The 25360-nt window shown below is 55.0% G+C and overlaps 4 protein-coding genes across 27 annotated transcripts in view; 2 read left to right on the top strand and 2 right to left on the bottom strand.

Annotated features, from left to right (window-relative positions):
* Positions 1 to 4430, top strand: part of Dgkz (diacylglycerol kinase zeta) — a 41765-nt gene extending 37335 nt beyond the window's left edge. For 11 of the 17 annotated variants that reach the window (XM_021231747.2, XM_040745851.1, XM_021231756.2 and 8 more), the window contains 10 exons: positions 139 to 239; positions 340 to 576; positions 697 to 737; positions 1294 to 1433; positions 2174 to 2205; positions 2449 to 2492; positions 2978 to 3098; positions 3170 to 3203; positions 3406 to 3505; positions 3724 to 4430. In XM_021231747.2, the coding sequence (XP_021087406.1) occupies positions 139 to 239; positions 340 to 576; positions 697 to 737; positions 1294 to 1433; positions 2174 to 2205; positions 2449 to 2492; positions 2978 to 3098; positions 3170 to 3203; positions 3406 to 3505; positions 3724 to 3840 (967 nt within the window). In that variant the 3' untranslated portion in view covers positions 3841 to 4430. The remainder of the gene's footprint in view (positions 1 to 138; positions 240 to 339; positions 577 to 696; positions 738 to 1293; positions 1434 to 2173; positions 2206 to 2448; positions 2493 to 2977; positions 3099 to 3169; positions 3204 to 3405; positions 3506 to 3723) is intronic. The other 6 variants (XM_005064907.4, XM_013120906.3, XM_005064910.4 and 3 more) reach the window with 1 other exon arrangement.
* Positions 4431 to 4756: 326 nt separating this feature from the next.
* On the top strand, positions 4757 to 7288 carry Mdk (midkine). Of its 2 annotated transcripts, none has more exons than XM_040745855.1 (5): positions 4757 to 5246; positions 5734 to 5810; positions 5953 to 6120; positions 6197 to 6358; positions 6977 to 7288. In XM_040745855.1, exons 2-5 carry the CDS (start codon positions 5735 to 5737, stop codon positions 7000 to 7002), a joined length of 432 nt encoding a protein of 143 aa, XP_040601789.1. In that variant the 5' UTR covers positions 4757 to 5246; position 5734; the 3' UTR covers positions 7003 to 7288. The 2 variants fall into 2 exon arrangements, with proteins under 2 accessions (XP_040601789.1, XP_005064611.1); XM_005064554.4 differs by lacking the exon at positions 4757 to 5246 and adding an exon at positions 5385 to 5489.
* On the bottom strand, positions 7284 to 17853 carry Chrm4 (cholinergic receptor muscarinic 4). Its single transcript, XM_005064914.4, has 2 exons — positions 14979 to 17853; positions 7284 to 9779 (listed from the first exon to the last, which is right to left on the bottom strand). The coding sequence occupies exons 1-2, from the start codon at positions 15425 to 15427 to the stop codon at positions 8324 to 8326; spliced, it is 1905 nt and encodes a 634-aa protein (XP_005064971.2). The 5' UTR covers positions 15428 to 17853; the 3' UTR covers positions 7284 to 8323.
* Positions 17854 to 19714: 1861 nt separating this feature from the next.
* The window catches only part of Ambra1 (autophagy and beclin 1 regulator 1), a 196486-nt gene continuing 190840 nt past the window's right edge, over positions 19715 to 25360 (bottom strand). For all 7 annotated transcript variants that reach the window (XM_040745841.1, XM_040745843.1, XM_040745842.1 and 4 more), the window contains one exon: positions 19715 to 21229. In XM_040745841.1, the coding sequence (XP_040601775.1) occupies positions 20733 to 21229 (497 nt within the window). In that variant the 3' untranslated portion in view covers positions 19715 to 20732. The remainder of the gene's footprint in view (positions 21230 to 25360) is intronic.

The raw sequence follows: 25360 nt of genomic DNA, 5'->3' as shown, positions 1-25360 counted from the left end.
GCAGTTACTTAGCATGCATGAGGCTCTAGGTTGCCCTGGCATCCAGAATCAACAGCTTTGGGACGGAGGCAGGATGCCCCTCTGAGTACCTGGCCTTGTTCCCTTGCTGAGTTCCCTGTCACTGGCCCCACCCTGCAGTCAGCAGCCAGTTCCCGAGCAGCTGAGGATCCAGGTGAGCAGGGTCAGTATGCACGACTATGAGGCTCTACATTATGACAAGGAGCAGCTCAAGGAGGCCTGTGAGTGGCAGCAGGGCTGGGGCAGGGAGGGATGGACAGCTGCTGGGCTGCCTGCAGACATGCCGCAGGGCCATGCAGCTGAAAGGCCTCTGTCCTGCAGCTGTGCCTCTGGGCACCGTGGTGGTCCCTGGAGACAGTGACCTAGAGCTCTGCCGTGCCCACATTGAGAGACTCCAGCAGGTAAGCCGTGCGAGCAGGAGCAGGTGGGACACCTGGTCTTCCATCCCAGACTGTGGCCCACTCTGGCCTTTGCTACTGTCTCCACAGGAGCCCGATGGCGCAGGAGCCAAGTCCCCGACGTGCCACCAGCTGTCCTCCAAGTGGTGTTTCTTGGATGGTGAGTCTGCCTCGAGGGCCAGTTCTAGGCAGCCTGGGCTGTCCTGCTGGTCCTCCTCTGGGGGACCCTGGGCTGGGACAAGGACAAGGACGTGCTTCATGCTCAACCATCTCTCTCTAGCCACCACTGCCAGCCGCTTCTACAGGATCGACAGGGCCCAGGTGAGCACCGCAGGCTTCTCCAGCCACAGCCAGTCTCTGTGCCCCCCACTCAAACCTGGAGGCGAGCCTCAGGGTTAGCGGCACAGCCAGGCATGCTTACCACAGCCCCATGGCCGTAATATACTCACATGCCTGTGGCTGTGGATCACATGTCCCCACCCTCCAGGAATGCACAGGGATGGTGCCAACAGAAAAAGCTGGCACACCCAGAAAAGGCTTTCTGGGTGGGTGGAAGGGAGGGCCTGGAAGCACAGTGCTATCCAGGGAAACAGAAGAAAATAGCCAGGGCTGGATCACCTGGCCCTGCAGTGGGAAGTGGTTGTTGAGCTGGTGAATGCCGCATGGAGCCGGCAGGGACCAGGGGAAACAACCGTGGATGTGGGCGGGAAGCAGGACTCCCACTCTCTCTGCTGCCTCCCCCTGATGTTCCTGCTCTGAGAGAGGCCTCCCTAGGTCTGCTGCCTTGCTTTCGGCCCCTAAACCCCGCCCTCATTGCTGGGGACTAAAGGCCATGTGTCTGGCACTGACCCTCAGTTCTAACCCCTCCCCCCCACAGGAGCACCTTAACTATGTGACGGAGATTGCCCAGGACGAGATTTATATCCTAGACCCTGAGCTGCTGGGGGCATCAGCCCGACCTGACCTCCCCACCCCTACCTCCCCGCTCCCTGCCTCCCCCTGCTCCCCCATACCCCGGTGAGTCTAAGAGCCCCCTAGCCACCCCCTAAACCCTGTCTGTTGGCTGCAGGCTTGGATCTGGGTCTTTAGTCGCAGCATGAGCGCTCAGGAGCCCCAGGCTCTGTCCCTCTACCGTGGTGCTCCCCACCATCTGCGCCCTCCTCCCCCTCTGCACTCTGCTGCCTCCAGGCCTGTTACTCAGAGTGCCTCAAAGTGCAGGTCCAAACAGGCCACTCCCCGGCCTCGAACCTCTCTTCTCAGCAGCCCTTCAGTCCCAGGCCTCTTGGCCTCTCTGAGCCTAGCCTCTCTCCCTGCCCTTACTTACCACAGTGCCTCAGCCCAGGTCCCTTGAGGTCCCAGACCATCCTCTGGACTTTTGCCCCTGCTGCCTCCCACTTGCCCCTTCTCAGACACCCCCAGCGTCAGCTTGGCTTTTCTCTCTCAGAGGAATTTTTTCCAGGAATGCCACCTAAAGGTTGGAAAGTGTCCAGTGTTCAGTCCCCAGCTGCTTGGTCACACTGCCCTGTTGTGTTTTAATAGCGCTTCCAAATTCCTTATTTATTGGTTGGCTTGTGTCTCTGAACTAGGATGTAAGCCCCATGAGGGCAGGTCTGTCTGGCTCCTGCTTGTACCCCACAGTGTGTGATGTGCAGGAGGCACTCAGTCAACTTTAAAAAGCGAAGGCCACCATGGTTGGGGCCAGGGAAGGTGGTCAGCTGGGTTGAGCGGGGCCACAACTCACCCTGTTCTATTTGTAGGTCGCTGCAGGGAGATGCTGCACGGCCTCAAGGTGAGGCCTCTTCCTTCCCCTGGTGTGTGTGAGGGAGGTTCAGTGGGGATAGGGTCACATAGAGTTGACAAGCACAGCCATTGAGGCCCATGTGATCACGTTCCTGTACAAGCCCAGCCTTGAGCATGTATGCCCCAGCAGGCTCCTTCCATGGACAGTGGCCCAGCATCACACATACTGTTCACACATGAAGCCATGCCCAGCATCACACCTCAGGGTCTGATAGACAGATGTTCTGTGCAGGTGAAGAGCTGATTGAAGCTGCCAAGAGGAATGACTTCTGCAAGGTACTGGTCATAGCTTAGCCTTGCCCCTTGAGCCCCTGGGTGGTCTTAGGCTCTTGTCATCTGTCATCAGCTGGTCCTCCTGTCCAGGTGACTTATTACTAGGGGCTACCTCACCCAGTCTTCCTTCCCTGGTACTTAGAAAGGGGTCAGTCTTAAAGGAACCAAGGCTTGGCTGGCTGTGCATTTTAGGGGAGTCCCTCACATGTAGGATGATAAAAGACTTGTGTCTCTAATGACACCCAAAGAGACCCTCAGAAGCCGGGTGTGGTGGTGCATGCCTTTAATCCCAGGACTCAGGAGACAGAGGCAAGGGGATCTCTCTTGAGTTCAAGGCCAGTCTGGTCTGTGTAAGTGAGCTCCAGAACAGCCAGGACTACATAGAGAGAACCTGTCTCAAAACAACGAAAACCCTCAATGGCTCCTAGCGTGTAACTTGTGTGAGCCTGTGCCTGGGTCCATGCTTGTGCCCTGCCCATTGCCCTCAGCTCCAGGAGCTACACCGAGCAGGAGGTGATCTCATGCACAGGGACCAGCAGAGCCGTACGCTCTTACACCACGCGGTTAGCACTGGCAGCAAGGAAGTGGTCCGCTACCTGCTGGACCATGGTGAGCTGTGCTCCTGGGGCTGGGTGGGAAGGGGGGACTGTCGGGTTCTTAGTACCCTTTCCCTCCTGCAGCACCACCAGACATCCTTGATGCTGTGGAGGAGAAGTGAGTATCTGGGACATAGACCCCGGGTTCACCTCAAAACCACCTTCCCTCAGTCCCAACCATTTGGTCACCCAGAGTCCAAGAACCCTTTCTGGCCAGCATGGGGCACCCCTCCCCCTCTGGCCAAACTCCTTTCTGATGGCTGCTGGGAGACAGCTGGGCAGAGGACTACAAGTGTCCACAACCAGCCCCTGCTTCCCAGCGGGGAGACCTGTCTACACCAGGCAGCCGCCCTGGGTCAGCGCACCATCTGCCACTACATTGTGGAAGCCGGGGCCTCCCTCATGAAGACAGACCAGCAGGTAAGGTGTCTGGCGAGCACAAACCCACCACCCTTTGCAAAAATTGGGGGCAGGGCTAGGAAATTTGAAGCTGCTCTGAGCCAGCACAGTCCAGGCCCTGAGAAACCTGAGCCAGTAGGGGAAACCTTGTGACCTGTGAGGTTATCCCTCCCCCACAGGCTGGGTAGAAGAGCCCTTGCCCTCCCCTAAGGCCTTGGGGCCCCTGTCCTCTTCTCCAGGGCGACACCCCCCGGCAGCGAGCTGAGAAGGCTCAAGACACAGAGCTGGCTGCCTACCTGGAGAACCGGCAGCATTACCAGATGGTCCAGCGGGAGGACCAGGAGACTGCTGTGTAGTTAGGGACCGTGCATCAGCGGGAGGACACTACCAGAGGACCAGAACTCCTCTCCTTGCCACCTCACTGCCACATTCCTGCCGGGTGGCCATGGGGGGACCCTGCCCCAGGGAAGGAGCCCCATGCCACCCCCCAGAAGCCACTCAGATCTAGGGCTGGACTCAGGAGCTGGACTCTCGCCTGTCCCTGGGTTCATGGGGAACAGGAGACTGGCTGGGCTGGCTGGGTCCCTTCAGGGCAGACTTCCCCTCACCACAGCTGATGGAAGGACAAGCCAGGGGAGCCCAGCAGCGACAGGGAGGCCTGCTGTCAGCAGGCTGCTTGGGAGCCACCTGGTCCTTTGGACTGTCTGGAGGCTTCTGGGTGCCTGGCCCTCCTATCTGACCCACCCACTCTGGGCCTCCCTAACTCAAGAGCCTGCTGTATTCATCTGCCCGCTGCCCTGCTTGGCACCTCCCCTGGTGATCCTCATGTACCCAGTCATTTCATTTCGGACTGTATGGCCTGGGGCGGGGGGGGGGGTGTGGGGCTACCACGGTGACTTGTTTACAGCTGGGTGTGACTCAGTAAAGTGAATTTTTTTTCCTTGTTTTCTTTTTTCTTGTGTGGGTCTCTGATAAGCAGCGTCATATGCTGGGTTAATTTAGGAGTGGGGGAGTGGCAGCCGACATCTCAGACAGTTGTGGGGTCCCTAACTGCAATGAATGTGCCCGGCTCCTGACCTCTGCCTAGCAGCTTAGGCTCGCAGGACCAGAGGCGGAGCTGATTGCCTCTGCTTCCCGCTCCCGCTGGGATGATAACAATGAAAGTAAAAGGTGGGCGGGGCCAGGCGTGGGTTCTTTAGTCCCTTGGCCCTGTGCCCTGGAGCAGTCCCCTCCCCCTGGCCTGTGCTGGGGATCTGGTGGAGGTGAGCCTGAGGCCCCAGGGTCAGGGGTGGGCGGTCATCACCTCCGGCAAAGCCCGGTCTGGAACTCCTCCCGACAACCTGTGTCAGCTACAAGGTTTACCAAACTCAGGCCTGCGGGCCTCCCCTCCCTCCTCCAAACCTGCACTAGAAAAAGGGTCTTGAGAGTTGCTCGCCCCCGGACACCTGGGGTTCCGGGTACCCAGCTCCCGGACACATCAGAGCCCTTCCTTGCCCTCTGAGTGAACTGATCCCTAACAAGTCGGAGATGAGCCAGGCGTTGCAGGGAAGGGTCGCGGGTGCAGAGGCCTCCCGGGGCCTGTGACGCCAGGCGAAGTGGTGACCTGAGAGCTGTCGCGGCTGCGGGAGAGGAAAAGGGACAGAGGAGGGCTGCAGGCAAGGGGGAGGAGGTAAATGCTGGGGCTCCAGAGCCGGTGAGAGGACTTGAGCCTCGAGTGGACGGGCAAGACGGGGCCCCGGGGCCGGAGACCCAGAGATCAGAGGTGAGGGGCACAGGCGCAGGAGCCCCGGCTCGGCAAGGGGAGGGAGGGGAGGCGGGGACTAGGGGGTCTGAGGAGGTGCGGGTTTGAGGGGAGGGGGCGGGTCCTTCCATGGGGTGGGGGGAGGGGCGGGGGCCCATGTGACCGGCTCAGACCGGTTCTGCAGACAAAAGGGGCCGCAGCGGTCTTAGCGGGACGGGACCGGCGTAGCGGGAGGGAGCGAAGCATCGCACCAGCAGTGAGCGAGTGAGCGCGCACAGTAGCCGTGGCCTCAGTGCCTCCAGGCTGCTGCCACCAAGGGGGGCTGAGGCCGGGGGTGGGGGGCGACCCTGAGGCCCGGGATAGCGGCTTCAGGTCCTCTCCCGTCGCCCCCCTTGTCGGCCCGACCCTTTGGGCCTGGAAAGTGGGCCAAGTCGGGGTGGGAGGTCTTTCCCGCGGTCTCCAGCGGGCAAGGGAGTGAGCGAGAAACTAACGCAAGCCTTTCCTTTAGGATGCAGCACCGAGGCCTCTTCCTTCTAGCCCTTCTTGCCCTCCTGGCACTCACGTCCGCTGTGGCCAAAAAGAAAGGTGATGGGGTAGGGCGGGCTCGGTGGTCAAGGAGAGGCCGGGGACGGGCAGGGGGCAGGTGAGGCCGCGTGACCCAGGAGCTGGTCTCCGAGGGAGTCTCCGGGCACGCCACGTCCTTAACTCTGCTCCTGGCGCCTTGTAGACAAGGTGAGGAAGGGCAGCCTGGGGAGCGAGTGTTCCGAGTGGACCTGGGGGCCCTGCACCCCCAGCAGCAAAGACTGCGGCGTGGGTTTCCGCGAGGGCACCTGCGGAGCCCAGACCCAGCGCATCCATTGCAAGGTGCCCTGCAACTGGAAGAAAGAATTTGGAGGTGAGGTGGGCACAGGAGGGCGGGGGGCAGCCACGGCGCTCCCCATTTCTCACTCCATGGCCCACTCTCCCGTCAGCCGACTGCAAATACAAGTTTGAGAGCTGGGGGGCGTGTGATGGGAGCACTGGCACCAAAGCCCGCCAAGGGACCCTGAAGAAGGCTCGCTACAACGCCCAGTGCCAGGAGACCATTCGTGTGACCAAGCCCTGTACCTCCAAGAGCAAGTCGAAGGCCAAAGGTCAGTGAATACGGTGCAGTTATGGACCTGGCTAGTGACTTCCTGCCATCTCTTCAAAGCACTCTTAGAATTGGGAATGGGCAGGCACCTGAGGGCCACTCCACGAGGTGCTAAACCCTCTCTGCCCGAGTAGGAACTACTCTTCCTGTTGGCTCATCCGACCTGGGTTCCTGGAAAAGGCTTGCCTTTGTCACCTGAAGAGGTGCTGTTAGGTTGGGTCAGGGAGGAGTTCCCCGTGCCCGTAAAACTATAGGAAAGATGTCCCAAAGGGCCATGCTGCTGCCTGACCCACAAAAGCCATTGGGGCCAATGGGGCAGAGGTCGATCGGCCCACCTCCCAGGTGAGGGTCATACTCGGATCCTGACTGAAAATAGAAAGCTGAAAGCCAGGCATGGTGACGCTAGCCTGTAATCTGAGGGCTGAACAGTAGGACTGCCGTGAGTTGGAGGCCATGAGTGAGGGACTAAGAAAGGACTTGGTGTCACAATGGCTGCCCTTGCAAGTTAACTGGTCAAAGACCACTAGGGGGCAGAATTTTCTCTCCTTAAAAGACGTACTTCACTGTTGTGGGTGGGTCTCAGCCCCGGTCACAGACGCGTTTCTTTCTTGTTTTCCAGCCAAGAAAGGGAAAGGAAAAGCCTGAGGTCGGGACGCTGGAGAGCCTCTGACCTTACCTGGGTCCCGGAAGGAGCCTTCCTTTCAGCGGGCCCAAAACATAACCAGTGCCTTTTGCCTCTCTGTCAGCTTTGCCAATCACGCCTCTGCTCTCTCACGCCACACCAAGTGCCCAAAGTAGGGAGGGACCAGGGATTCTGGGAAGCTTGCGCCTCCCCACAGAGGGATCCGTTCCCAGCACCCCATTTTGTTCTCCCCGCCCTGATACCTGTTACTAAGAAATGAATAAAATGAGCTCACATTTTTTTCTTCAATAAAAGCTTCTTTTTTAATATATAAAAGCCCCTTCCCAGGGAGTTTGCCATGGAATTTTGTTGGGGGTGGTGGTGGACTGAAGGGAGTTGAGGGTTACCAGGAAGTGCTCCCAACAGCTCATGGAAAGAGCAGAACATTTATGAAAATGTCTTCCAGAGTCCTCTGGGTGCCATCTCTCCCAGGGACCGGGTTAGGGAAGAGAACCCAGATTGAACTCTGCCTCTTGCGGGTGCCTGGCTTGCCTCCCCTGCCACTGAGGCCTGCATGGGTCACCAAGTTCACACATACACACACTTTTTCTTTCCTTGGGTCCTCCGTCGTGCAGAGGTAGAGGGGAGTATTGTCCGTCATCTGATGTGTGACCTAAGAGGCTGTGTTCTCGACAGTAAGGTCCACCACTCTGACTCAGTCTTGGTCCCCTGGAGTCAATTAGCTTCTCGGCTTGGCTTCCCAGATGCCCAATCCAGCTGTGACTAAAGTGTCAAAGGGTACCTCAACCCGGCTTTCCCCCACCCAGAGCCTGGCTGAGCAACTATGGCAGGGAAATCTCTCACCCTGGAGTGGGACCTGGGGGAGGGGAAGGGCTGAGCCTACATGCAGGGGGAGGGGTGCAGGGAGCCAGAAAGCACCGATTACAGCAGAACGGGGTACCCCACCCTTCCAAGCCTGGCTCCTTTGATCCTCTCGAGATGCCCCTGACCTCTGCTCGCCTAGCCATTCTGCCTCTGCTGATGGTTGGCCTTGACGGAGCAGCTGCCTACTCCAGCCATTGTCCCCATCTTCCTGAGACAGGACGACAGAGAGGGGACAGGTGGTGCCAGTTCGCACCCTCCCTGGGCGGAGCCTCCTGGGTTTCAGTAGAGATCTGCTCTCCAAACCTAGCAAAGAGCCTCTTGTGCCTCTCTGTCTAAGAGACCTGTTCTCTTTAGCAGATGCTCAGAATGGGGCCACCTACTCTCTCCTCCACAGCCGGTGAGCCCATGTGGTTCCCCGGTACACTCATGACACCAGCACCTCCTAGGACACCTGCCCGTCTACCTGGCTGTGCCGATGTTCCGATACTGGCACAGCAGGAGGTGTCGGAAGGTCTTTTTGAAAGTGGCATTGCAGAGTGCATAGCAAGCAGGGTTAATGGTGCTGTTGACGTAGCAGAGCCAATAGCCGATGGACCACACCCTCTCAGGGATACAGCTCTGGCAAAAGGTGTTCACCAGGACCATGACATTGTAGGGTGTCCAGGTGAGGATGAAGGCGAGCAGAATGGCAAAGATGGTCCGAGTCACTTTGCGCTCCCGGGCCGCCATCTGTCGCTTCTTGCGCACCTGGTTGCGAGCGATGCTGGCGAACTTTCGGGCCACATTGGCTGCTGGGCGCATGCCAGCTGGCGTGGCGGGTACAATCTCGATGGCTGTCACACACTCATTGCCTGTCTGCTTTGTTACAATCTGAATCTTGGACCATTTAGAGGCTGGGTTGAGGGTTCGTGGCTGCAGGGTAGGGGCGGGCAGGGCTGGCGTGGCCTCTGTGGTGGACAGTTCTGTGGGTGGCCGTTCCTTGGTATTCTGGGTGGCACTGCCCGAGCTAGACTCATTGGAAGTGTCCTTGTCGGCCACTGGGCGTGGAGGCGGGGGCAGGGCTGGCGGAGGGGCCTCTTCTAGCTTCCCGTTGCGCAGTTCCTCTCGAGAAGCGCCCCCTGGTGGAGGTTTCTTGATACTCGGCTTCATCAGGGGGCTCTTGAGGAAAGCCAGCGTCTTGGCCTTCTTCTCCTTGGGACCCTCAGGCCGATGCTTGTGGACTCGACTGCGACTTGCCAGTGAGATGTGAATATACAGCACAGTCATGATGACCACGGGCAGGTAGAAGGCAGCAATGGCTGTGCCAAAGGTCACTGCCGGGTTGGACAAGAACTGGATGAAACACTGGTTGTCAGGCACCGTCCTCTTGCCCACCACAAACTGCCAGAACAAGATGGCAGGGGCCCAGAGCACAAAGGACAGGACCCAGGCAGCAGCGATCATGAGGCCTGCCATTTTAGTCGTGCGGCGGGCGGGGTAGGTGAGGGGTTTGGTGACGCAGAAGTAGCGGTCAAAGCTGATGATGAGAAGGTTCATGACGGAGGCATTGCTTACCACGTAGTCTAGAGCCAGCCACAGGTCACAGACCACTGCGCCCAGGGGCCAGTAACCCTTGATGATGTACACGGTGTAGAGGTTCATTGAGAATACGCCTATGATAAGATCGGCACATGCCAGGCTGAACAGGAAGTAGTTGTTGACTGTCTGCAGCTGCCTGTTGACCTTGATGGACAGCATCACCAGGATGTTACCCACAACCGTCACCAGGCTCAGCGAGCCCGTCACCGTGGCAATGAACACCATCTCCACTGTCTCCAGGTGGTTGTGGGATGCTGTGACCAGCCGCACAGACTGGTTGGCTGAGCTGCCATTGACCGGGGTGAAATTCGACATGCTGGGTACGGGCAGGCAGTGGCTGCAGGAGGAAGGAGACAGGGAAGGGGTTACGATGAGGATGCGGGGTTACGCAGAGGCTAACTGACATCACCGTGGCAGGAGGAATTCCATCCAGGAAAACGTCAGGGTTCTCTAACCCACGGCTCCTCAGTTTTCACTCCCTTAGCTGAGAGCCTCACAGGGGCCGAGTGCTGTGGTCAGCCCGGGGCTGAGGTTACGGGAGCTAAGGAAACACATGGTTCCTAGCTCAGAATGGACAAGAGAGAAACGTGAGGGGGAAAAAACCGCAAAAAAGGAAAAGAAGGCAGAGTGAGGGTGAGGGCGGTGAGTCAGAAGACGGGCCTCACCCTGCCAGTGAGCACGGGCCTCTCCCGGGAGATGATGGGACGGTGACAAAGAGGCAGCCATGTGAAGAGCTGTGCCACATGGCTGGGATAACGGCAGACCCAGTGACCTGGACAGGCCAGTGTAGACGGAGCCCAGTGACCTGGACAGGCCAGTGTAGACGAAGCCCAGTGACACGGGCAGGCCAGTGTAGACAGAGCCCAGTGACCTGGACAGGCCAGTGTAGACAGAGCCCAGTGACCTGGACAGGCCAGTGTAGACGGAGCCCAGGAAAGCAAGGGGCAGCGGGAGGCGTGGTCCCAGAGGCTGGGAGGGGGAGACCAGAGAGAAGTGTTCATTTGCTCACTCAGTCACGTCCTTCCCCATCCTTGCTCCTTGGGCACTGAAGATGGTACCAAGGTCACACATGGCAGATATATACCACACACATGTACCTCTGAGCTACATATTCAGTTCTGCTTGGTCATTTCTTCTCTTTCTTTCTTTCTTTTCTTTTTTTTTTTTTTAGATAGGGTCTTACTGTGTAGACCAGGTTGACCTCAAACTCAGTTTGATCTGCCCACCTCTGCCTCTAGGTCTGGAATTAAAGGTATATACCACCATATCCAGTCACCTGTGCATTTCTGAACTGAACATCACCAAGCTCCAGAGACTTGTTCTCCTGTCCCTACACCCCTACCCTGCAGACAGAGGCAGTGGTGCAGGGGTGTGCATTAGTAGCTGGCACCAATCGTATCAAGTCCCTCATAAACCTGAGGCGGATATTGAGGAAACAGGCGCAGACGTGTTAAATAGCCTCTGTGATTATTTAAATAAATGGGGCTCCATGCTTCCTTGATGTCTGGTTGCTGGTAGAGTGCATCTGGGGAGCAAAGACGATGGTCCTAGAGCTAAGACACGGGATCTGATGGTTCTAAGGGTTAGGAACGTTACCCACGGGACCAGAGGAGGCGAGGCGAAAGCCAAGCCCCCCAGAGAAGGAAAAGGAATGGTTCGATGACTCAAGTTCAGCTTTGCCTCCCCAGCCCAGTCCCAGGGGATGAGTGGACAATGCAGGCCCAGCTACAGGCTGTCAGCTCCCCAGGGCTCCAACCGCAAGAAATCAGAAACCTAAAAGCAGGCGTGGAAGCTCAACCTGACTTCCTAAGAACCAAGACCAGTCTAACCTCCCTGGTGGACCCAAAAGGTGAGGGAATTACCCCAGAGAGAACCCAGAGTCAGCCTCCCAGACAGCCCCACAGGGAGGATGCCCCACAGGGAGGATGCCCCACAGGGAGGATGCCCCACAGGGAGGATGCCCCACAGGGAGGATGCCCCACAGGGAGGATGCCCCACAGGGAGGATGACCCACAGGGAGGATGCCCTACAGGGAGGATGACCCACAGGGAGGATGTCCCACAGGGAGGATGCCCCACAGGGAGGATGTCCCACAGGGAGGATGCCCCACAGGGAGGATGTCCCACAGGGAGGTCTGGCAAGGCCCCTCCCCGAGTCTGCCTTTCCTCCCACCAGGCTCCCTACAGCTCTCTCCCTCCCCTTCCTCTTCCATACATGTGAGGGAGGCCCACGCCCAGCACGCTGTGCCCGGGCTCAGCCCAGCCTCCTTCACACCCGCCAACACACAACCATTCCACATACGCACACAGGCCCATCTCATCCATACGCAGGTTGTATACGCAGTTCTGTGTGTGTGTGTGTGTGTGTGTGTGTGAGAGAGAGAGAGAGAGAGAGAGAGAGAGAGAGAGAGAGAGAGAGAGAGAGAGAGAGAGAGAGAGAGAGAGAGAGAGGAAAAGAGGGCACAGCAGCCGGATGTGGAGGAAAAAGCACAAATCTACAGCCTCGCTCGGTTCAACAGGAGGCCAGCAAGGTCGAGCTGTACGATCTAAGGAGGGTCATCTGCCCTCTGGTACTTAGCTCCCTCATTTACAAAATAGAGGATCTTGTCCCACCACAGCCTTTGAATAGCCAGGTGATCCAGTTAGCGCCTCAGCTTGCTCTCCAAGTGGAAATGGCACTGCAGGCTGCAGACACATGCCAAGCTTGGCCCCGGTCCTCCAGCCCAATCATAGCAGGCACTGGACCCTGCCTTCTGGCTTCAAAGTTAGCTTCTCCTGTGTTAAACCCTTGGGTCAAAGGAGGACAGGAGGAGAGGGGGTAATGATACCTCCAAGGTCACCCAAGGAGCCAAGGGCAAAGGAAGACCGTCCTTTCAAGAGTTTCCACAGGGCTGTTCAGCTCTGAGAGCCTCCAAAATGGAGCCTCAAGCGTCAGCCTCTGAGCCGGGATACTGGTAGCACAGAGGCCACCTTTCCCGGGACACTCACTGGCAGGGGCAGAGGTAAGCCAAGGAAAACCCCACTTTAGTCTCCCAGGGCCCCAACAGAGCCAGCAGCCAGCAGGATAAGAAGGGGTTTGGGGTGGGAAAAGATGTGTGATAGGAAAATACAACATGTCTTGTTTATTGAGTGTTAACTTGAGTCAGGAGTCCCTTGTTGCTTTTCCTATAGATCATCACGTTTAATGCCTATAGCAGCCAGAGAAGGTGTTGCGCTATTGCTAGCCTCATCTTACAGATATAAATGTCCCCTTCTGTAGAAGAGCTTCATGCTGATGAATTTGATGAAAGTCATTCAGTTTGTAAGATGGGGGTGGGTTGGGATGCTAATCCACACCAGAGAGAAGCCCACCAGATGCACCTTAGGTGCGGAACCCTCACACCCCATCCAGCTCCCTCACTAGGATTTGACCTTTTGTCCTCCTGGCACCAGAAACAGCCTTGACAAGTAAGTGACCAGATGAATGGTGGGTGGCTTGGTCTTCTCGGGGCCCTGCCAGATGCAGACTGGGTAAAATTCAGTTTTCTCAACTCGGTCCCAGTTTTCTTTCCGGGACTCTCTGATTCTCTCTCAGACGTTCACACCGCAACACCCGCGGACACAATTTTCCCCGGAATCCGGACCCACTAGGATCTGGGAAGGTAAGCAGCCTTCGCCCTGACCTGTGCGCGCCACTAGATGGCAATGTCGGTCCCCGGGTGCTAGCTCCGGACCTCGAGACAGGTTCACCATGTCCCCAAGTCCCAGTGCAAATCGCGAATACAGAAAAGCCTCAGGGCAGGGCTTCTCCTACAAGGGACCAAAGGCAGGGGGACACCGACAGACTTCGTGGCCTTAAACTGCCACGAAGATTCCCTAGGTTCGGCCAGGGGCTCGAGGATGAGAAACTTTAGGGCGTCGGGATTCCTTCCACCAGCACCTCGCAAGGCACCCATCAGGGAATGTGTAGGTGGGAACGTGAGTGCAAGTTCTGTTTGTGTATGACTACCCGAGAGCGCGAGTAGACACTAGTAGCTTCCTGCATGTGCCAGTGTGTGCACCGCCACGCCTGGATACCGGTGCGCCTTTGAGCGCGTGAGCGTGCCACGCCATGTGGACACGTGCGTGTGCATGTGTGTGCAAGCCTGAGGTGCTCACGGCTTGGGTCGGTCTACCTGCGAACTTGTGTGCTGGACCATTAGCGAGTGACCAGCCACATCAAATACCTATGGCGGGAATCTCCCGGCTTGCGGGGTGGCGAAAGGGTTGAAAAAAGACCAGAATTTTGGCTGCGAGGAAACCCTTACTTTGAAACCATGTCTTAGCGGCCCGGGCATTCTCAAGAATTGAGAGCGCACAGTCCCAGCGCTCGACTTACGTCGAGAAGCCGCTGTGGTAGTCGCCCAATCGAGCCGTGAGGGTCATGGGGCTCAGTTCGGAGTACCCCATGCATTGAAGGCAGGGGCAGAGCCTTCAAACGGGGAGCCCAGTCGAGGCTTGGGTCGAGTGTACGATTGGTCTCCTTCGCTCTTCAACCTGCACCCACTGGAGAGGCCCTGTCTAGTCCCATCAGCCAAAATAGGCACCGAGTTCCCAAGCTGTGGAGTCAGTGTACCTAAAGGGCCACCTCAGGGCTTACCCTTGGCCCACCTCGCATCTCCTCCATGTCTGGGTCCAGGTCGAAAGGGCCAAGGCTGTCTGATGCCCCGCCCTCCCATCAACCCCCAGCCACGCAGTTCCTGTAGTCTCTGGGCGTGGGCACTGTGCTTCAGCGGGTCCTCGAGCCCCTTCCCCTGCTGGGGACGACGGGAAAGGGTGCTCTGGGCGCCCGTGGGGATGGCTCGTGGGGTACGTTTTCGATTACTAAGCGATCACTTTAGGAAAGCTATGGCCCCCGATCTGTCCCTGGGGTGAAGAGAGCCTATGTACTTAAGGGAAAGGGAGAGGGGCGCAGGATATTGGGCCAAGTCATTGTGCCCAACACTTCCTCTGAGAGCTAGAAGGGTGGGGGACCCGGAGACTATCTCCCGGGATGGGTAAAAGCAAGGGTTAGTCCTGGAGAGGGGGAAGGGTGCCAGGAGAGAACAGGGGTATTTTCCGTCGGGGCTCAAGGTCGCGTACAGAGGACTCCACGGGCTAGAGCTTGCTGGCAGATCCGGGTGGGCCAAGGTGGGAAGGGAGGGCAGAGAGACGGGCGGGAAAAGGGCGCTTTGGGGCTTCATCTTCCGGCGCCCTATAGAGCAGCCAACCGGAGGGAGTGAGGGAGTGTGGGTCCTGACCCGACGGCTGCCCAGCTTTGGGGCTGGGGCTGTGGGCTCAAACTCTTCTGTCCTAGCCGCCTGGATGATCACCCATCTCTGGAGGCGCACCTGGAGAAACCTTTCAGGACCCGGGATCCTTCTTCCAGAGGGGTCTCCCACCCCTAAGCTCTCCGCCCCTTCCGCACCGTGCTCGCCCCTTGAAGGGTCTGGGACTCACCTCTGGAGACCCCCAGAGGGTCCCGGGGCCTCACCTCCTCGCCTTGCATAGGAGCCCCTCACCCCCGCGGAGTTACTCACCAGCTGCTTTTCTGTCTTGCTCTGCTGCGCGGGACAGACGGCGGGACAAGCCAGAGGGCTCGGGAGTCGGCGGGGTGGGTGACTCGGCCGTGGGCCGGGGGCGGGGACGGGGTGCCAAGGGGCGGCCCCTGCTTCGCCTGCAGCTCCCGGCGCTGTGGCTCCGACTCGCGCTCACGCTCGCACTTTTCCCCGAGCCGCGTGATGTCACAGGGAAGCAGCCAATCGTGGTGGGGACACACCACCCTCTCGGGGCCGGTCACCCAGCGGCGACGCGCGGGGGTCAGCACCTGGAGTGTCGGACACCCTTGATGCTTGCGCCCCTCCTGGGAATTGGTCGGCGACTGGGGGCTCCAGCATCGAGGGCACCACCCCCAGTCTCCTGGGCGGATTAGCCTCGGGCGCTGCCCTCCGGGCGGGGGAGGGGGTGGAGGGGCTGTCCGCGTTGTCATGGGGACAAGGCGCCCCCTCGCGGGCTTGGGAGGAACAAGGCGGCCAAGTCTGGCTACGCGCCCCGCCTCAGCCCTAACCACACACTCTAGACCCCGAATTGTTTTCGCGCCTCTCCATGGCTTCGGCCCCTTGGTTGTCCGGCTTGCGGTTTAACCGCGGTCTTGAGAGTTTGGTCCCAACAGGAAGTGGTGTGTGGCGGGGAGGATTCGGCCAACATGCTTCTGTTGGCCGCCGGGCAGCCAAAAGATTGGAGCCGTCGGGGCCTGAGAAAGAGAATGAGAGAAAGGACAGGCGAGCGTCTAAGGTGGCAGAAGACCAGGTCCCTTTCCAGGCCCGGAAAGGGTCGCGCACCAGTTGCGAGACCGAAGATGGCACGAGCCTCCTATCCAGCCGCGACACGAGGAATGAGTTCACCGCTGCCTACGAGGAGAAGCCCGGTGCCCAAGGTCACCTGGGACAGAACAGACCCCCAGGGCGACCCGGGTCTCCCAGACCTCCTGCAGCACACAGTATTAGTGAAGGCCCCAAGTAGGCAGATTCAGGACCTCGGACAGCTCTGCCGTGGCCTGGGCGCTTGGGTCGAATTGCGGGCATCTCGCACCAGCGCTTGTTCTTCCTGAGCCAGCCAGAGTTGGACGCGCCCGTCCGCGCCTGGCCCCGTCACCCACAAAGCTTCTTGAGTGTCAACAGCCGACTAACCTTAAGCCAGCTGACTCCTTTTCTTGGAAAAACAACTTGAGTCCCGCCTCTCCTTTACCCTCTCACAAGGACCGGTAGGGACTCCCGAGGGGAGTGGCGGTGGTGGGAATAGCTCTGGAGAAAGAGGTAGGGTGTTTTCAACAGAGAAGGGGTGGGTACCTGAGCTAGAGCTGGTGAGATGGGGTTTCTGGGGCAGGCTTCTCCATGCTGAGGGGAGGTGGAGGTCAGCTCTGGTCAGAGTTGAGGGCTAGAGTTGGCTGGGCGGGCCGGTGTGAGAAGCCGTCTTCCTGCCCATGGGCGCTTTAGTCTCCCATGACCCTCATTAGGGAAGATGAAGAGTGCTATTGCTCTTGCCCCAATCACAGACGAGAAGAGGCTCAATTGATTCGTATGACTTTGACTTCTTCCACTTTGCCACAGCCCTCTCCCTAGGGCCCAGGAGCAGAGCCCTTCCAGGATAGTGGAAGTGTTGTGTATGGGAGAAGGTGGACCGTTAAGCAGTCACATGAGGAAAGCAGCTGGGCTTGTGAAGGACAGGAGGTTCCAGAAACCAGAAATGCTTCAAGCACAGTCAGCCAAGTTTACAGGCCTTTACCTTGCCCACCCGCATCTCGGCACTCTCGGCACTCACAGACGAACCTTGGAAACTGAACCGGAACTAGGGGACCCAGTTGAGTGGCTCTGCTCCTAACGGCCTCTGAACATTTTCCTTATCTCCGAAGGGACTGCCAGTCTTTGCCTTGCAGGCACCACGCTTGTGTTGTGTAAGGGGCCCGGAAAAGGTTTACCACTGAGGAGGCTCTCCCTGGGTGTAGACTTCCTAAGGAAAGGAACTGGTGTGCAGACAAGCTGGTGTGACCTGCCCATTCTTGGCCAGTCAGTAGAGGTGGATAAGGCATGCTCACATTTGATAATTGGACTGCTTTATCCCAAGCCCTCTTCACATTCTTGTTCCCAACCAACTAGAGAGCATGTCCAGATCCCACTCAGTTTCCCGATGCCTTGACTTTTGTGTTGGTGACAGTGGCTGTTAGTCATATGGTCTAAGGTAACTGAAGTAGTCACCTGAGGTTTTTTTGAGGGGCAGATTGTTCCCATGTAACACATAGTTTACACTCAAATTCAATCTCTACTGTCAAACTAAGTCATACTTCTTCCTGTTTGCAGTAGTAGTAGTAGGTGGGAAAGACCATATATGTCGGGGGCCATGCAAGGGGACCAAACAGGAAGCACTGGAACTCATGGAACAAGGTTGAGCAGTTGGCAAAGCCCCAAGGACCAAGTGTTCTGAGGACCACATGCTGTTACTGAGCACAACTCTGATTGTTGTCTTCATGGTCACCGTGTCCCTCATGATCTATGGGTTGTATGAAAAGTCTCAGGGGTTTCTAGCTCTCACTGGGCAGTGTTACTGGCACTTACAACAGTGACTGACTTTTTCCAAGCATTGCTGCTGGAGCAGATTAACGATTCAACCACCAACCTTAGAAAGAATTTAGACATGTAGAATTGTTAGTAAGGTTAGGTTGAGATATTTTTGTTAATGGCTTTGTGGTAAAAATTCTTGGGAAACTAAAGTTTAGAAAGATATACTCTTCAATAGTTGAGCAAGGGATTTGGAACAAAACAGTGGCAATCTACCTATTGCTAGCTGATGTACTTTTCTTGCTAGGATGAGTTGGTGACAAAGGTGATGACCAATTCCTTGTACCCATTTTGGCCCTCAGCTTCCTGATATGCGTTAACAAAAAACTGTTGAGTGGGTATGCACTCTGAGTACACTAGTGATGACTGATTGTTTTCCATATATAAAAGTTTATATTAGTGATTCTTTTAAGATTGTTTGTAAGATAACCTTTTGAGATAACTGAGAAAAATGCCTTATTTGCTTACACCCTGTTAATCTGTAACAAGTTGCTTGGACATGAATGTATGTGGGTTCTTGGGTAAAATTTGCTTTTCATTCACTTATAATACATAAAATATTTAATCTGCCAGGTGGTGGTGGCACACATTGTTAATCCCAGCACTTGGAAGGCAGAGGCAGGAGGATCTCAGTGAGTTCAAGGCCAGCTTGGTCTACAAAATGAGTTCCAGGACACCCGGGACTGTTACACAGAGAAACCCTGACTTGAAACCCTCCCCCAAAAGTTTAGTGATGTAAGGAATATAAAAAAAAAACATGTTTTCTTTTTTTTTTTACTTATATTCATTGTAATCATTCACTAAAAAATAGATTGTAGCTACAATGTAATTTATACAGCTTGAAAGATTTTGCTGGGGTATATAAGCTGTAAGGGAAAAATTAAGAATAGATAGAAGGAATACATCTGGATAGAGATAAGAAAAGGAAGAGATGAAAGGGAGATGACAGAAAGACCCTAAAGGTAGCTAGGTAGGGGTGTGTGTGCGTGTATAAAATTTCCCCTTTTTGCCAACTCCAGAATTAAGTTTTGCTGGACTTTCTGGCCCCAGAGAATTTTTACTCCCTCAGGAAAGTCAAGTGATTAGTTCACTGAGTCAGTGACCCCCCTCAATCCCTGAACTGCTGAAGGCCAATTCTCACTACAGCTATAAGAATAGGCTTTGAGCTGGGCGGTGGTGGAGCACACCTTTAATCCAAGCACTTGGTAGGCAGAGGCAGGCGAATCTCTGGAGTTTGAGACAGGGCTGGACTACAAGAGCTAGTTCCATGACAGCCTCCAAAGCCACAGAGAAACCCTATCTTAAAAAACAAAAAAAAAACAAAACAAAAAAAAAAGGCTTTGCAGTAGGGTATCCCTCTCCCTTAAAGGAAGGTCAGTCTCATATCTGTGCTCTGTGAGTTGGAATGGTTTGAGACTACAGGGCTGAAAGTAACTTGAAGCAGTCCCTTAGTGCACTCCTACAAGGGGAATCAAAGCTCACGAGAGTCGAATCCTTGTTCTAAGTCACAGTTAGCCAGTGTCCACTGATACAGCTCATACACTCTTTAGAAAACGTGTGCTCCTATGGAACCTCAGTGTTGGCTTGCCCATTTATGGTTTTGCCTCTGTTGTGACAGAACCATTTTCACCATCCCCACCACCACCTCCTTCCAGTATCCTACCTGTGGTAGTCCAGGTTGCTGGCAAATGCCCCAGAGTTACTCAGCTTTTCCATTAAAGAGGTTTACATTAAGGCCTCTCTCACTTTCTAAAGACCATGGCAGGGCAGGTCTTCCAGCTAACCATGGCACCTTTAAGGATACTTGCAGACAAGCCTACGGTCTCCTCCCAGCTGCCCAGAACCTGCTGTAGTGGTCTCCAGGACTGGAGAGTGCAGCTTTTCGTCATGTAATCATCACTCAGGCCCACAGTCCTGAACAGCTAGCAATCAGGATGACTTCCTCCATCCTTCCTGCCTAGCCAGCTGCCACTGAGAAGCTGCCCCGTCTGCATCAGGTCCTACGAAGCAACCCTCAAGCTGACTTGGGTTAATGCGTTGGAGAGGACTCCACTCCTAGGTCCACTGAGATGCCTATGGAAGTCCAACTGCCCAGTTTGATGCCTTCCACACCCCAGTCCCAAACCTTCCTCCGTCTCCATGGAAACAAACAGGAGCCTGACGAGGGGCATGTCATCATTTTAATGATGTAGATCTTTGGTGTCCCCCTCATTAGCAGTAGACTATCCCCTCTCCTCCCACCACAATATTTCTATGATGAGTGACAAACAGAAAGGAAATCACATTTTCATACTAAAAACAAAATGATCAGAGCCTTGATTTCTCCACTAAAAACTACACGTACAGTTCAGGATTCCACATGCAACACCTCAGATCACAGAGCAAGACCCCACATTCTGACCTGGAATCTCTCCCTCCAGCCTTGGGCTGGCTTTGGCCTAGGCTTAGGTAATACTGACACCTATAGGTGCTGCATGGAGGGCTTTGGGGTAGGGTGGGGTTGGTGGACAAGCTGGGGGTGGGCCAGCCTACACCCCCACTCCTCAGGACCTGCCCACCACCGTTGACTGCACCCTGTGTCAGGCAAGCAGGTCGCTTCCGTCACTCCACAGGCGTCCCCACTTGTAAGTATAGGAAGTCCCCACATGGAAGCTGCGCCCAACTTTTATGTCTTTGTGTGCTGAGAGGATAGACAAGCTGGAACTCTAGAAGACTTAGAGTCAGAAGCAATTGGGAATAGGGGTAGTCTGCTCCTTTTCTCCTGGTGGCTGTGTCCCCAGGTTGGGAAGGAAGAACTGCTCTACTGTTCTGTCCAGGATGGTGTGCTCTACATCTGGAAGACTTCACTCTTCTGGGGCACCTGCCCAGGGCCGAGTCCCCTAGGCCAGTGACCCTAGGAGAAAGGGGGATTTGTGGCACAGATACCCACTTGCTTCTTCATTCACACCAGGCCCAGCAGTGTGGCTCTTCTGGGCTTCAGATCCTGGAGGGCTCTAGTCCCCCAGGCCAGTCTTGCCCCCTTAGACTGCCTCTTATCTACTGGCTCCATGCCCCACCCCCTGATTCTTCCTGTTTCCAGATGCAGGCATCAACTCTTCTGTGTGTACAGTTCCCAGCCAGCTGTGAGGTTCAGCTTCTATTCAGTGGCTTGAGGGGAGGCACCAGTGCCTGTTTTGGATTCTACCGGTTCCGTGGCTCCCCACTAGGGCCTGCAGCTTCCCCTCTGCTGTTGCCATCACCCTCAGGAAGGTGACTGTTATTGGTCACATTGCAGTGCATGGTTGGTCCCTCATTGCTGGCAAGGGGGACTGGAACGGGGGTAGGGGAGGAAGACGGCGGGGCTGGCTGAGGTGGTTCCCTCCCAGAGGTACTAGGCTGGTCCCAGGAGGCTGTCCGGGGGCTCAGGCCTCGCTCTGTCAGCTGCCCAGGTTCTGAGAGCAGTCCCCGAGAGGTGGAGGGCTGGGGTGAGGAGGTACGAGCAGCCCCTGACTCCGTGCCTGTCTGGGAGCTGCGGTGAATGCGGTGGCTGACGATGATGTTGTTGCCGAAGCCACCCATGGAGGCCATGGTGGTGCTCTGTTCTCGTTGCACCACAGCTGTCATGCCACCCTCAGCCATTAGCCTCTGGATCCGACTGAGGGCATCTTCCCCACTGCCAGCATATTCGGAGCCCTCCCCTAGAAGATACAAAGCAGAGCAAAGAAGGCATTAGTTGCTGATCTGAGCCTGAGTCAGGCAGCAGGAGCCAGCAGATGCTCGAGGATTCTAGTCGAAAAACAGGAATAAGAGACCAACATCACCACTGTGAAAATTGGGAGCCATGAAAGCAGGACAAAGGTCCTAAGTATTACTGTTCCTTCCTTGTTTTACCTGGGAGGAAGCGGCCAAGGCTACTACTCATCTGTTTCAAGGCAGAGATGGGCCTAAGGCAAGTGCTTACCTTTAATTAAGCCTTTCAGCCCCATGCAGAGTGCAGGTTGCTTTGAAAGAAGGCAGAGAGGACTGAAAAGCTTGCTTTGTCTATTCTCTCCCCATCTGTGATGACTTTCAGACCTGGTCCTGGAGTGGGATATGTGCCCTGCAGGGTGTGGCTCAAAGGCAGTCTGCCATGCTTTATTTCAGCACTATCTTCCTTTAGCTGTGTTGTTGTTTCTTTACTTCCTAAAGCCTGGCTTTAACTGTTCCTTAGAAGTCCTCTCTCCTGTCCTCTACCTTTATGCATGGGTCACAGCTCTCCCTGGGATACATGTCTGATACCATAGCTGAGAACTGGCTGCCAGTCTGGGCCTGTGAGTCCACCCTGCAGCTCTAAGTAGGGGAAGCATGGGTCTGTTCCCCAATGAGACATGGACATTCCCTGCAAGACAGACAAGATCTGGGCTCAAATCACACAGCTCTACCATTCATTTGGTGCTGGCTGGACTTGGTTAAGACTCTTAGCATGTGCATAGTGCTGGAGAGGAAATGAGAGCCCACATAGCAGGGCAGCAGCAGTAGCTCTGCCCAAGACTTCCCAACTCCTCACCAAGCTCAGCAGCTCTGGTCAAGGCTCCCACCTGTCAGACACAACTCCACTGAGTGCTGATCTATCTCCATTGGCAAGATCCTGTCCAGTTTTGGATTCTTTGGTTTTGGTGTACTCATGGATGAGTTATTTATTTCAAGGTTACTTGTCAATAGCTGTTTTTACAAGGCTTTCTTTGTCCCCTGCCCTGCGTCTGTTATGGCTTGCTTGAGTCAGACTTCCAGGCAGTCACTTTTATGACTTAGCTGTGTCTGAGATCCCATCAGATCCCCCTTGCATGAGACTTGGCAAGTACTTGCCCATGTTTTCCCTCCAGGTCCTGACCCGTTTTTCTTAGTACTAAGTAGTGAGGATTTTACCCAGGCTTTGTCTCTTAGCCAGTTGGCTTTCCATGAGGTCCCTGGGAAACTCTGCTCTTAACCCCCATGATGGCTGCTCTCACCTACTCTATCCTGAACAGTTAAGCTTCAGCTTTGCACACAAAAGACTGAGAACCTGAAGGGCTCTGAGTCCCAAGGGCCACACCTTCAAGCAGCAGGGCATGGCAAGAGGGATGACCAACCTAGGACCTCAGTGTCACGAGACAATCCCCACTGCTTCCCAAGAGCTCTCTGGGGACCTCGCCTGCTCCTTGGGGGTCTGCAGTGATCTTACCTGGGTCCTGTGTGCATTGAGCCCATCATGTCAATTGTGTCTGCTCACCTCCCAGAACATCCCAGTGGTTGTTTCCAGGGAGGGAAAGCTACCTTGGAGCCCAAAGGTGCTATACAGCTCAGTCCCAGAGTGCCCTGTGGCCAGCACTCAAGTCTGAGATTCTGTCTCCTTCAGCTGTCTGCCCACAGTTCTGTATGCCCCACCCTAAACCCCACACCTCTGATTCGGCTATTTCCTAATTTGGTCTCATCTCTCTTCCCAGCCTATCTCCATGTTGTTGCCATTACTATTCTAATGCTTAGTTAACTGAGCTCTGGTTAAGTCCAGATCTTGCTCAAAGCTCAGGAGTTCCAGAGCTTCCAAAGTCCCTTTGACAGTTGAGGGCCTTCTGACTAGGCCCTAGCCATTTTCTTTACTAAATCTGCCCAGCTCTGCTCCCTGCCTGTGCATATTGAGACACATTATACAGGCTCTCACCTATCCCTTTGGTCTCAAGTCAACTCGGGCTCAGAGGCCAAGATACATTCTACATCCTTCACTCAAGAGTAGACGCTACAGCACTTGGAGCTCTAGTAGTGCTACATACTTCTCTCTAGCTCAGTTACTAGAGGCTACAACATCTCTTGCTGGATCTACCTGGAGGTTTATTCATCTCTGGGCAGTGTAACACATGGTCTGGGATGAAATACTTATTTGCTGAATGCATGTATGGATGACTAAAAATGGGCTCCCAGGCTGCATACAGGAGCTCCAGCTTCAAGGCCACTTTGATAACTGGCTCTTACTCTGCTTCAGACGAAATCTTTATATGTCTGTTTACCTTATGGACTAGCCCTATGAGGAATGAGACATAGTAGCTTCATCACGTGATTCTCTTTCTAAAACTTTTGGGTTGGGCAGTGGTGGTGCAAGCATTTAATCCCAGTACTCAGGAGGCAGAGGCAGGTGGATTTCTGTGAGTTCAAGGCCAGTCTGGTCTACAGAGTGAGTTCCAGAACAGTCAGGGTTGTTACACAGAGAAACCCTGTCTTGAAAAACCAAAATAAATTAATACATAAACAGGTAGGTAGGTATAATAGTAATAATAATAAAAACCTTTGGATTCACAGTGCCTCATACAATGTGAGACATGGTGCATGCTGAAAAATAATGGATGGGAGATTCAGAGATATGCGTAAGACTGGCTTCTGGGGCTGAGTGTGAATGGCCTTAGCTTAGAACCCTGAGCTGTGCTTGTCTCCTAGAATGCTAATCCGAGGCTAAGAGTCACTGGAGGCAGCTGGCATATTCTCAAGAGGAGAGAAACACTGAAGCCCAAGGGATATAGATCCAGGAGCAGCAGTGACCACAGTGGGTAACTCTGCTGCCTCCTCCCCATAGCTGGAGTATTTCTTTTAGAGTTTGAAAAACAGGAGAATGGTTTAATGCTGTTGGCAGACTGTTTCCTTGGCAAGTTCTAAGAAACATTCTGAATGCAGAAGACAGGTGGGATCAGCAATTTCCCACAATGCCCTTCAGCTGCATTTAATTTTGGGGGTTTTATTCTCCAGAAGAGAGGAGGAAGTAAGGACCGTGTACCTTCCCCCACCATTTCCCATGTGTGTGCGCCCATGTACGTGCTGTGTTCCAGTTCTTCCATAATGGTACTTGTTTTCCCCAGGCTTGGGGCCTGAGCTGTGGCTGCTGTTCTAACTTCTGTCTTCATATCAGAAAGAGGCCCAAGGCAGAGCCACTGAGTAGTCCCAGAAGTAGGGAGGCAGGGCCTCCCTTGGTTCTATTCATTTGTTCTATATACTTCTGGTATAGGTATGCTTTGTACCACTGCTGGGAGCAACAATGAGCTCATCTCATTTTCTGAGCTGCCTCCTGTTCAGAGTGTAGGGCAGCTTGTGGCAGAGTCACATTCGTGTCCTAGTGCAGCTCAAACTTCTTCTTCTTTTTCTTTCTTTTCTTTTCTTTTTTTTTTTTTTGGTTTTTCAAGACAGGGTTTCTCTGTATTGTTTTGGAGGTTGTCCTGGAACTCGCTTTGTAGACCAGGCTGGCCTGGAACTCATAGAGATCCACCTGCCTCTGCCTCCCGAGTGCTGGGTTTAAAGGTGTGCGCCACCAACTCCAGGCTCAAACTTCTTGATTAAAGCCTGAGAAGCATAAAAGAAAGATGAACAAATCCCCCTGTGGAGAAGTAGCTGAATGGCTGTCCGTCATTTGGAGAGGTGGAAGTGCAGGCGATTGGGCCAGGACTGCAGACATGTGCTCTACCGCTGAGCTACATCACCAGTCTTGGAGCTTAAGAAAAAGAAAATCAGAAGCAGGCTGGTGCTGTTGGGCTTATACTAAGTAAGTAAGGGTGGGCTACAGGACAATGATTACTATAGTCAGACCTGGTTCTCAAACTATCAAATAAGCTCAGGCCCTGGTGGTAGAGTGGGGGGAACAGCCAAGCCCAGAAGGGCTAACCTCAGCTAGACTTCTCCTATGCATGCTCCTGGACACCTGGTTACTGGTTCAGTCAATACAAGGAGCCTCCTTTGTCTGCCTCTGGATGAGAAAGTGTGGACAAGGAGAACCCTGACAGCTGGTCTTCCAGCAAGGCGTCTGGCATCAGCACCATGGGATAAACACCTGGGTA

This window comes from Mesocricetus auratus, unplaced genomic scaffold, assembly GCF_017639785.1.
Source record: "Mesocricetus auratus isolate SY011 unplaced genomic scaffold, BCM_Maur_2.0 Super-Scaffold_100004, whole genome shotgun sequence".
Classification (NCBI taxonomy): Eukaryota; Metazoa; Chordata; class Mammalia; order Rodentia; family Cricetidae; genus Mesocricetus; species Mesocricetus auratus.
This window is presented reverse-complemented; position numbering and strand designations above follow the sequence as displayed.

Bases quoted from the DNA above. Each gene is read 5' to 3' on its own strand.
- Chrm4 (XM_005064914.4), bottom strand. From the start codon at position 15,427: ATGACAACGCGGACAGCCCCTCCACCCCCTCCCCCGCCCGGAGGGCAG. The intron at 9,780-14,978 runs GTGAGTAACTCC...TTCCTCCTGCAG, and splicing joins GCAAGACAGAAAAGCAGCTG to CCACTGCCTGCCCGTACCCA.
- Mdk (XM_040745855.1), top strand. From the start codon at position 5,735: ATGCAGCACCGAGGCCTCTTCCTTCTAGCCCTTCTTGCCCTCCTGGCA. The intron at 5,811-5,952 runs GTGATGGGGTAG...GGCGCCTTGTAG, and splicing joins CGCTGTGGCCAAAAAGAAAG to ACAAGGTGAGGAAGGGCAGC. The intron at 6,359-6,976 runs GTCAGTGAATAC...CTTGTTTTCCAG, and splicing joins GAGCAAGTCGAAGGCCAAAG to CCAAGAAAGGGAAAGGAAAA.